Source organism: Elgaria multicarinata, chromosome 5 (assembly GCF_023053635.1).
Source record: "Elgaria multicarinata webbii isolate HBS135686 ecotype San Diego chromosome 5, rElgMul1.1.pri, whole genome shotgun sequence".
NCBI classification, from domain to species: domain Eukaryota; kingdom Metazoa; phylum Chordata; class Lepidosauria; order Squamata; family Anguidae; genus Elgaria; species Elgaria multicarinata.
Window position 1 is genome coordinate 35,214,460 of NC_086175.1, and position 12,022 is coordinate 35,226,481.

The 12,022-nt window shown below is 41.2% G+C and overlaps 1 protein-coding gene across 2 annotated transcripts in view; it reads right to left on the reverse strand.

Moving 5' to 3' along the window:
- Positions 1-2,713: 2,713 nt before the first annotated feature.
- Positions 2,714-12,022, reverse strand: part of FGF14 (fibroblast growth factor 14) — a 349,112-nt gene continuing 339,803 nt past the window's right edge. For both annotated transcript variants that reach the window (XM_063126118.1, XM_063126117.1), the window contains exons 4-5: positions 8,402-8,600; positions 2,714-3,201 (exon numbers count right to left, since the gene is read on the reverse strand). In XM_063126118.1, the coding sequence (XP_062982188.1) occupies positions 3,065-3,201; positions 8,402-8,600 (336 nt within the window). In that variant the 3' untranslated portion in view covers positions 2,714-3,064. The remainder of the gene's footprint in view (positions 3,202-8,401; positions 8,601-12,022) is intronic.

Here is a 12,022-nt window from a genome sequence, read left to right on the forward strand (position 1 = left end):
ACCTGTGGAAAAGACAACCAAAAGGGTTATGTGTTTTCTACTTGCAGTGCAGTACCAATCACTGACAAAAATGAAAAAATAATATTCTATTAACCACTGAACTGGCTGGGATGGAAATATGAGTATGAACACTGGAAAATACGTGGATGTGTGTGGCAAATGATGTCATTCCCATGTTGCAGACCTTAATTGTGCCCCCCCAAATTATCCATACATGGAAAGATAAAGAATTGCCACCGCAGGATGGTTATGCTGCAGTTAGTGCAGTGCAGTCTGGATTAAGATGCAGCAGGAGTGAAATCATCATCATCATCATCTTTATTGGTCTTCTAAAATTAGTTGCATGAACTAATGATATATTATCTTATCTTCATACTCCCTTATCAGTCCTGAAGTCAATTGCAAACTGCAAGTCTGTCCCTCTTCCCCTTCATATAACAGCATGACAATTTGGGGAAAAAGAAAAAGAAGAACAAACGAAAGAAAGACTTTTCACATGTTTTTATTTTGCTTTCTTGTCTTGGAGCGTTCCAGATTTTTTTGACTCCAGTTGCACAGTGCAGAAACTTAACTGTCTATTTAAAATTAAGGTAAGCAAACTCCAGGGGTGGAGCTCTAGGGAGTAACACAAAACATTCCACAGCTAAGAGTAAAACAAGGAGAGCTGACAGACATGGGCAGAGATCTTCAGTTTTGGTATTTTCTGCACTGCTTCTGCACACAGAGTATGGCAGGAGCAGGACAGGCCTCCTGCTGATCCCTGAATATCCAATAAATTGAAGAGATGGGAAATAGCTCCTTTCCCCCCTGTGTGGTGGGGAACAACCCTGACCAAATGAAAAGGGATGTTTTTCACAAGAGGTTCTCCTTTTCTAGAAGCCACTGGCAAAGGGATTAACCAGGTTTATTTTTGTGCATATACTCTTTCCTTTGTCTTATGAAATACTTGGAAATTGAACATCTTTTAGTGTGCTTCTCTCATCTGGTTGAAAAGAACCAACTTTAAACAGTCTGTTGTCTTGATTAGAAATAAAACAAAAATTAAATGGTCAAAATGCTAATTTTGTATATTTCTAATTAAGTAGCAGTAAATAACCTACCTGGACATATATTCAGTGTTTGTTTATTAAAATAGAAGCTGATATAAAAATGTTCTAAGCATCAAGAGGAAATCAATGTTCAACTTATAACCTCCCAGCAGTGCAATCCTATATGTGTCTACTCAGAAGGAAGCCAAACTGGGTCCCATGGAACTTACTCCCAGATAAGTGAGTATAGGATTGTAGCCTAAGCAGACTTGAAATCTGAAGAGACCATAATGAATATTAATGTAAAGCAATTTTAAAGAGCCATTCTGAAAAGAGAGTCTCAAAAATTAAATGAGAAATATATTCGAAAATGATCACCAAGCAGTCTTGTACATGGTTTTCCAGAACTGAGGTACATTTTGGTCCATATCATGCCTTCAGGTTTATAATAAGTACTTTCAAACTCTTTACCTATTTATTTATTTAATGGTTTTATCACATTTTTCTTGTGGCCGTTATCCATTCAAATCTCAGTTGGCTTCAACACTCTAAATTAATATCCAGGAAATATCAACAGTATTTATTTTATTAAGCAATTGGATGATAAAAGTTCTTGGCCTCATAATCATTAGAATTTGTCTAGCTTCCTGTAGTACAACGGAAAGAATACTGAGATCAAGGCAAGGCACCGTTAACCTAGCAATTTGGTGGGCATAATATCCTAAGAAGCTGGACTGAAAACATATGGTACTGGGGTACTGGTGAAATAATACATAGAGTATTGAACTCCGCATGCTCAACTTTTTAAAAAGAAACACAAAGGAACACTTTAAATATGTCCTGTTTAAAAACTTCACTCTTTTTTTTAAACATTGAAAATATTAAAGTATATTTCGTAACTACCCTTTGCATTGGTGCTGCAAAAAAGAACACAACGACTTCCTTGCCCATGCTTTGCTAAGTAAGAGAGTGAACTACAGCCAAAATAAGGATGGGATTATGTTCCATTCATTGAAAACCAGAAAAGGATTCTATTGTTTTGAAATGGACTTAGGCAGCACAATTCTCATCTATCTTAATTTATTTTTTAACTTTCAAATAATAAGGACTAGTCGATGAAAAAATGAGCCTTAATTCAGGCCTACAAGGCCTACAGAGTTCTTTGGACCCACTTTCCCAAAAATGTGTGGGTCTTGCTCGCTGGGCAAGGCAAATGTTACCATTACCAGTAAGCCTGTGATATGTATAAAACACACACACACACACACAAAGAAACTACCAGGGGATGTCAAACACTTGGCCTCAGGAGATTGTTGACAGGCCGTGTTTGATGCTTTTCCCTCCTCAATAATGCCAACCTCAGGATTGTTGAATCCCCATTTGCAACTCTTGAGTCAATGATCCAATTCTTTGACAGATATAATTCCTAATAGGGTTTTGAAGGCTCCCTTGATTCCCTGATTGCTTTTCAAAACTAAGCCATCAGCAACATTTAATTCTGAGAGAAACACAATCCCTGCAAAGGAGTCACACAGACAGCGGAGCGAGCAGCCTTGTAAAAAAGGGGGAAGAAGAGAAAATCCATAATAGCACAGGTTTACAGCATCTACCTAGAAATTACTTGTTATTTTTTTGTGTGCTACAAAATTGAACTTAAAACACATGGGGTTCCTGGACTGAAAAGGGGGGGAGGTTATGGGTAACTGTCAGCAGGCAGGATATCAAGTGTATTTGTGAAGTATGTCATTCACATGAGGTGTCACAGTCACAGAAAAGATATTAAAAAGGCATTCCATATCTGGTAGGGCATTCCATGGTCTGAGTTCAGCTGGTTATCCAGGTGTCTTCTTTGCTGTGGGAGGAGTTACAGGTTGAGATTTATCCGCTTGCAACAACCTAGTTTAGAACGAGCGAAGAGCAAGCCTTTGCTTGCCTCCAGCTGATCTGCAGACACCAGAGTGAGACAGTCTTGCAAGGATAAAGTGCTCAGCCGTACTTAGAGAGATCAATAAGTCACAATACCCGTGAGGATCTGGCTATGTCGTCTTACTCTTGTTAACTGGTTTGCCTCCATTCATTATTGCCGATGCACTCGTGCTTTTACTTGGCGTCACCCCAGCCTTTGGCACCGTTTCTCCGACGTCATGCAAAGATGGTTCTCGATACATGGCAACTATGGGGAAAAGGGGGAAAGGAATGGGGAGGAGAAAAAAAAGGATGTAAGTAAAAAAAAAAATGCCAACAAGGTTAATTTAAACAATTCTTTCAGGATGCAGCACTTTGCCCTCTTTAACCCTTGGGCGTTTAATTGAGAATTGCACTGTTGTTGTGTGTGTTTTCTTTTAATAAATTTTAATAAAATTTTAATAAAAAATTATTTTTGTTCGTTTAAAGCACACGTGTGTTTGTATCTTTGCAACATACCAGTAATAATTTTGTCTTGCTTCCATCACATCTGATGTATATAAAGTTAGAGTTTGTATCCAGGCAGATGGTGCTAAGACCATATTAAACAGACAATATGATTTGTCTATTGAAGACATGCAGTCTTGTTAATTTGAGGAATTTCCTACCTGGTGTCCTGACCTCTATTTATGTATTACAGACTTCTCCAATCTGGCACCACTCACATGTGTTGGACTTCAACATTCTCAGTCAGCCAACCCATTGGCCTTGCTGGCAAGGAATTATGGGTGTCATAGTCCAACACATCTGGAGGGCACCAGGTTGGGGAAGGCTGACATAGTATTCCTCTTCCATATCCACAAGTTCTATGCATGTGACCTCTTGTAGGACTAGTGATACTTGTCGATTCAGCAGCAATGAATGCTACGGCGTTGCACTGATTCCAGATTGAGATGAGTTTTGAGACCTCTTTCATCTAGGTCTGGCTGTAGGTTTGAGGAGTCTGGCATCATAGCTGGCTGCCAGCATAACTGTTCACAATGCCTAGAACATCATCATGTTATTCTAGTGCATTGTGAGCAATTGCAATGGTGGCTGATTGGTGCTCAGTGGAGTGACAGAAAAGGGGCCTAGGACAGTGGTGTCAGCAGTGCCCGGCCCTCAGAAACCACCCAAAGATGCTGGGCGTGCTCTAACTTGTCCGTAGAATAAAGCCCTGGAGTGAGTGCACATCGTATATACTGACATGTGAAGACATCTTGTTTTTCTATGCAAGAATAGGCAAGCTAATGCCCAACAGAATACAACTCCCATAATCCCTAACCATTGGCCATGCTGGCTGGAATTGATGGAAGTTGTAGTCCAAAATATCCACAGGGCACCAGGCTGGCTAATCCTGCTTTAGATGTCTTTTTGTTTTGATATACACAATATAAAAGGCTGCAATAGCAGGTCTCAAGCTATTATAGAATGCCGTGTCAAAGCTGATAATTTTTTCTTCACGTTTTAAAGCCAAGTGGTATGAGGAGGTTACTTTCTATTGACAATGTCAGAACACAAACTGATATAGTGATGCTGATGACGTTCAATCAGTGAGGGCTAAAATACTTGTTAATTTATCGTATTCCTTTTAAAGAGTGATTAAAATATACTGTAGGCATTCACTAGCACGTATTTTGAGTTGTAAACTCCAGTGCTCCATGTGTGAAGGCCATTTTTTTAATAGTTGTATTATGCAAAAATAAGATAGGACTGGATATGATCCTGGGTTGTATCCTATGGTGTCTGTGCACTAGCAAAATTCCCCCTTGTCCTCTGGAGCAGATGGGGCAGGAGTGTGTGTGCAAAGGGAAGGAAAGTTCTGTTGTGCGAGTGGAAGTGCGCTTGTGCAACATGGGATGTAACTCTCTCTTTATAAATCCACATTAGAGGTGTTGAAATAGTAGCAATCCTATAAAGCCAGTACTATACTGAACCTTATTAATTTCAATGCAAATTGCCTGAAATCAGCATTCACTGAAAGGAACCCAATACCCACAGTAGTGTGTGTGTGTGTGTGTGTGTGTGTGTGTGTGTGTGTGTGTGTAGAATAATACACAACAATACTTTCTGTCATTTGTTTGTGGTCAATAAAATAACAAGGGCTTTCCCCGACCTGAAATGTTGGAATATATGAGACTAAACCCTTAATTTGTGAAAAAGTAGATCCCTCTGATTGTAAAGCCTCCTTTGGGTATATTTTCATATACTTGCTTTGTATAAAACTGACCCTAAATTGCACTGACAGTAGGCATACTAATCCCAAACCAGGAAATAGCCAAGGTGCCCCAGGGAGCTGTCATACCCCTATTGATTCCACAAATCCAATACACATCCTGCCAAGTTACAGACTGATTAAATGTCCAAGTTAAATGGCAAACGTAGAGATTAGCATTACCTTGATAGGAGGTAATAACTTTTCCTGGCCCATCTGCCGTTAGCAATTAACAAATACACCGGGAGGGCCAGCTTCAAAAGTTGGCTGCATCCAAATTTGCAAGTGCCTCCATGACCAATGTAAGCCTAATTGGTTAAGGGTCCTTCAGCGAAAACAGTGTTATTTTGTAAAGAGGGGCTTTTACTTATGATGAGGCCAGACTTCACCTATCTTGGGGAAGTGTTGCCTACCGTGTTTCCTGTAGAGCTATAAGTATCCTAGCCCTTAGCTTAGGAACTTAGCTTAAATCTTAAGCGTCAGCTCTGCAAAATTAGCATCAATGCCAAATCAGAACAGAGAAGTTAGAAGTACTTTCCCCCTATTGGTTTATGAAGCTGGCATGCTTCAAAAACCATAGTTGAGATTAACTATGATCTCCTTCAGTCCGGGGGGGGGGGAATGTGTTCCCTTACTGTGGATCTGCTTCCTGCTTCTCTTCCACTTCTGCAACAAGCTATAATTACAGGAGGAAGACAGCAGTGACCACGTGGCTTCTACAGCCTCAATGCAGCTATAGCACAACTTTGCCTGCACATTGCAGGAAAAGCTGACAAATATCGATTTATCACAGAAGAGTCAGTTTTTCTGGGGGTTTGAAACTTTAGCACTAGAACGGGAAAAATGGAGTGGGAGATGCAGAGGAGGCTGACAGCAGCGTCAGAATGTTCTGTGAACATCCGTGAGTGGCCAGTAATGAGCATGCTATAAAACACATGCTCAGGAGGGTAGTGGAGGGTAGAGGCAGGCTTTAACCCCCACCCACCCCCACCTACTATAGGAAGTATCCAGATTGGGGGCCCTGCAGCTACTCTAGAATAAAGATGAAAACAATATGTAATTGCTAGATACTTTTTCAAACTAATGTCTGTTTGGCCCTAAAATAGAAATGGATGCTTCCAATATCCTTATGGAGAAAAGAGAACCCAGGAGCCCAAGGCTCGCCTAGACTTGTTCTCATAATGCTAGACTTCATTATTATGTCTGAACACAGACAGGCCTGATCTACACCAAGCAGGATATTGCACTATGAAAGCAGTGTGAAAGCAGTATATACCGTATTTCTTTGATTCTAAGACACACTTTTTCCCCCCCCCCATATAAACATCTCTAAAAATGGGGTGCATCTTAGAATCACGGGTCACGTGCTATGGGCCGGGAAGGCGCACGGCCCGATTGAGCCTAGCACCCCCGCACGGCTCCGGGCGCGCCTCGTGGGCTGAACCCGTAAGACGCATGGCTCACCTTGCCTGAGCACGCCCCCTAAGAGGCCCCAAGTGCTGGGCGGGCCCCGCCTGCCGCAGTGGGAACACGCTCCACCAGGTCAGGCCCATCGAGTGCGCCCATGCGGCTCGGGCGGGTCACGCAATGCGGGCTGGGCCCATGAGTGCTTCTGCGTGGCTCCGAGCACGTCTTGTTGGCCACGCCCAGAAGACGTGCAGCTAGACTGAGCCCTCACGCGTGACGCCGCCGCTCCGGGCCTCTGGTAGGTGATACTGAAATTAGTGTGCGTCTTACAATCGATGAAATACGGTAAAAGGCAGGAGCCACACTACTGCTTTATGTCGGTATTGAAATGTACTGACAACTGTTGGGGCCCATTGACACATACCGTATACCGCTTTCATCCTGCTTGGTGTGGCTCCTGCCTTTTATATATCACTTTCATACCGCTTTCATAGTGCAATATCCTGCTTGGTGTAGATTAGGCACCATAGGACAGCTAAGAGGTACAGGGGTTCATTTACCATGGCAGAAACTGGTGCTTGGATTATACTCAGTGAGAGCAGCCCCTATATTCAAAACATCGGGCCTGGGGCTTTGCTGTGGTGGACTCTGAATACAAATTCAGCTTGAGATTAGTGAATGAAATGTATCAGCTGTCTCTTCACTTTAGCTTTTTGCTTTCTAAAGTGGAATACCTACATTTCATTCTCCCTGCCCCTTTAATTGTAAACCATTTAAGAAAGAAGACCATATGCTGTAACCCAGATCTCCCTAGTTGGTTAAGTAACATTTTCTCATTTCCACATGAACCCTGACTTTTCTTTCTGAATCATAGTAAGTATTTCATGGTGTACTTTCAGGCAAAATGCTTTACATCATCTCAGTAATCCTTACAAAAGCCTGTAAGATAAGTCAATATTCTTATCATCCCCATATTGCATCTAGGGACCAAAGCTGGGGGAGAGATGGTTTGTCTATGGTCACCTATTGACCTGATTCAATGAGTCTATAGCAAAGCTGATGCTTCAACTGGGGACTTTCTTTGTCACAGCTCAGTCTTTTAGCCATCATGCTACACTGGCATTCTGTCATGAAGTGCTGGGATTTGCTTTCAGATTAACTTTCCACAATCATGTCCTGATCAAATATTCCCACAAAAGAACTTTTCTTATTATTTATTTATTTATTTATTTACTTACAATATTTATATATCACTCCCTATCCAAAGATTTCAGAGTGGTGAACAAATAGAATAAAAAACATAATAAAAATGTCATTACAAATTACATTTTAAAAGAACAAGGTTCAGATAAAACCATGGCCAGTCATCCAGGAAAAGCTTCCTGGAACAACAAAGTTTTCAGGAGGTGCCAAAAGCAATACAATGCTGGCACCTGCCTGACCTCCAAAGGCAGGGAATTCCATGGGAAGGGGGCCACCGCACTGAAAGCATTTCTCCTGGTGGACTCCAGTTGGACCATAGGTTCTTGTGAAACTACTAGGAACATGCCCTCAGATGTCCTCAGTGACTGGGCAGGTTGGTAAGGGAGAAGGTGCTCTCTCTCATATATGCCCTTCTCATACAGAATACAACACAATACAACACAAAAGACTCCTGGGAGTGAGAGACGTGTCACACAGCATCTGCAGCACTTGGAAATGCATAGGAATATGCCACGGAAGCTACCTGCTCTGGTATGGGATCTAAGAATGAAGAGAAGATGTTTTTAATGTTTTGGTATATCGGCTCTGCCAAACCAAAGCTTACCTTCCAATGGCTTCGGTAGAAAATGAGCTGCTGGTTTTGTTTTCTTCACTCTGTTTCCTTTCATGACTTGCCCTTCTTTATTGAGCCCCAAGAACCAGGCCCTACCTGACTCTTGTTGTCTGTAGAGCATTGATGAGTAGATTACATAATAATTTTCGAAAACAGACTCCTTAAACTTGCATTCTGGTGTAAAAAGTTCCTGCAAGAGAAAGTGAAGATGTAAGAGGACAATCTATTGTTGTTCAGTTTTTTTGCAATTAAATATAGGAACTCAGGTGGCATTCGGGGCTCACAACTTGTTATGGGCATTGCATGATCATTTAGTTGATGTGTTTGCTGCTTATTTGACACATGTAAAATGTGACAAAACACACACACAGGTTTGGAATACAAAATACAGTAGGTGTGGCTGAAATGCTGTAAGCCATTAACACGCTATCCAGGCTTTTTGTCTGGTGGAATGCACAGAAGACAAATCCATGAACCACATCAACAACTCTGGCATCAGAAAGGCATCTGTTTTTCTCATTCTTGGAGACATTCATGCAATTGATTTGTAAAAAGAGTAATTGAAGGAGAGAGATGAAAAGTGCTACATAGAAAAGGTGTATAATGTCACTTTTTACACACACACACACCACACAGCATTGCTAACAAAAGAATTTTGAAAGGTTACAGCAAACTTGGGCAAACAATTCCTGTTGCTAAAAGGGACCTTTTACAACCACAATTCACTGTGCCATTCAATTATATCTGGCTGCTCAGCAACCAGCTAGCAAGATATATAAATAACTAGTGCAATACAGAGTCTTCTGTAAACCCATCAACACAAGCATTAAATGCTAAAATCCTTCTGAGTATTTATACTCAATGGACATTCTGCATAATTTAAGACTTTTCAGTCCAATTCACTTAAATGATTACTTTTATTAATGATTGACTGACTAAAAAAGCAAGAAAATTAAATAACTCAATATAACCTAAAATGTAAGTTAAAATTAAAAGGGTGGAGGGAGGTCCAACCTCAAAGGAGGAGACCTGAAACCTTGCCTCTCTGATGTCGGCAGAGGGAAAATGGAGTGTGCCATGGGAAGATCAGGGGGCAGATTGCTTTGATGCATTCCTGGAATTGGGGTGTGTGTGTGTGCGTGCGTTTGTGCAACTTGCCTAATTTGGGGTTCTTCATTTAATATACAGAAGCACTTTTAAGTGCCACTGATTTCCATGGGAGTGGTTTATGGACATTTTTATCTTTGCTACTTTGAAAAGAATAGGCATTAAACATGGTTAACTTTAGCTGAATTGTGACATAACTATATTTGTGTGGGTGCGGGCACAAACATCCTCCCCCATAAACACATTTAGATCCAGACTGGTTAGTCATGCTTTAGTCTCACTGAAATCAATAGGCCGGATCTACACTACTGCTTTGACATCTGTATATGGAGTGTGTCCTTGGCCCCAGCAGTTGTCAAAACTGTTATAAAGCACTTTAAAGCAGTAGTGTAGATCCTGCCTTAACAATCACTTAACATTCCCCATTGATTTCAGTGGGACAGAAGCATGATTAACTTAGAGCTCCATCACACCAATGTTTTATCACACTGTCATCCTGCCTGGTTTACCATTTTGCCCCATAACCGTCACACAAAGTCATCCCTATCCTGCAGTCATCTCGCCTCTTCCCCTCCGTTTTCCATGTTTTTCTAGGGCAGAGAAAGTGCAGCATTTTTTCTCCATGAAGGATAAAACCACCCTTCCGTCCCTGTGTATTGCTGTCCTGGTGCTATGTCACAGAATGTTTCTTCTTGGGGATGTCTGCTTTGAAGGATGGTCTTGCTGATGAAAGAGGAGGGTGGGGGCGGTTCTCCTCCAGCGCGCCAACTTGGTCAAATGGACTTTCACTGCTCCAACTCCACTCTCATTGATCTATCATCCACCCATTTCAACTTCCCTCATTGAATATTAAAGACTGTACTAGTACAAAAAAAATTCTGTGTAATAACCTCCGTGCAAAAAGAAGCATTAGCTGTATTGCACTGCCAGCAATTAGCTGAATTAGACAATCCCTTCTCAAAGAGATGTTGCAGTGTCTAAAAGACATGAAGCAAACATTTTTGCTGAATAAGATGCAACCTAAGATCCATAGACATGAAAGTTAGATGCCAAAGAACCGACCCACTGATTAGGCATTTTGTGGAGGTGCCTACAGCTGTACCTCAAATTCCCAAACGCACCCATGGGTCCAAAAAGGTTGGGGACCTCTGATAAAGCTGCCTTGTATTTTTTTCAATAGGAAAAAAGGTGGGATATAAAGGTGTTTTTTAATAACTGAGTAGGAAAAGATAAGAGAAGGTCAGGAAAAAGAATGGTCGGGTGGGGACCTAGCAGCCCTGTCCCTCAATAGTGCCCTTGTGTGCAAGCTAATCTCACTCAGAACGTGAGCAATTATGCCCTCTATAGACCTATTCTCTATTGAGCATGCAAAACTATTTGCTGCATACATGGTAGGAGATGGATCATTCCCATCCTCTGCAGGCAATTATGTGTGGCTCATGATCAACAGTGTATGTTTTTGTTTTTATTGGCTTTTGATTCTATTGCCATCTTCGGCATGATCCTGAAACTGTGGCTATGAATTCTGGGACCATCCTTTGCTGTCAATTAGCAGTTGTACGTTCTGCATTCTTGAATTCCCCATACCTTTCGTTTTGCCTTCTGTCCTCACTTTACCTAACCGGGTTCTCCAAGGGGTATCAATCATGTATCCTCCTCCTGCTTTAACTGTCCTTGGGCATCCCCAATGCGAAGTGGGATGGAGAACGCCGTGACATTTTAGCTGACTTGTATACTTTTATTAAAGTGAGAAATGTTCGATCCCAGCTAGATGACAGATGTAAATTCTAGAGAGATCTTCACTTTTGCAAAAGTCAGCTAAAAGAGTCTGATGGACTGACAAAACATTAAATGTTTTGTTTTGTATTCTACGCAGCATTAACTCCCTTCTGGAACAGCAACTAGTACAACTCACCCACACGAATTTCTCCTAGCTATAATCTGAATCATCTAAGAATTGCCTGATTTTAACATGCTCAGAGGAAATCATAATTCCCGGTCTTTAGCTAGGGCTTCCCTGTGACCTTCTCTTTATGTCCTTCTCTTTCTGGGCCAATTTATCCAGTCTGTTTTTCAATGCAAGCCTTTAACAGTACAACCCTATACATGTCTACTCAGAAGTAAGCCCCCCTGAGTTCCATGGGACTTACTTCCATATAACCGAGCACAGGATTGTACCTCTAAGGGATATATGTTATACACGCAAATATATACAAATATACACCCAATTACTATTGCTGCTGGTTGTCCTGAGCCCTTGGGATAATGTGGGATATAATTCTAAAATAAAATAAACAATTCCTTTTGGTTTGCCTTCTCACTTTACCTCAAAAAAATATGTGAATGCACTCTGGAGTAATAAAAGGCCTTTCCCCATGATAGTATTATGCAAGGGATGTGCAGTTCTTACTTCTTATGGGAGATTCAAACACATTTGTTTTAACCAGTGCTTTTGCTGTAGAGAAACCACATTTTCCCAGCAACAATACACACCACATTTTATTG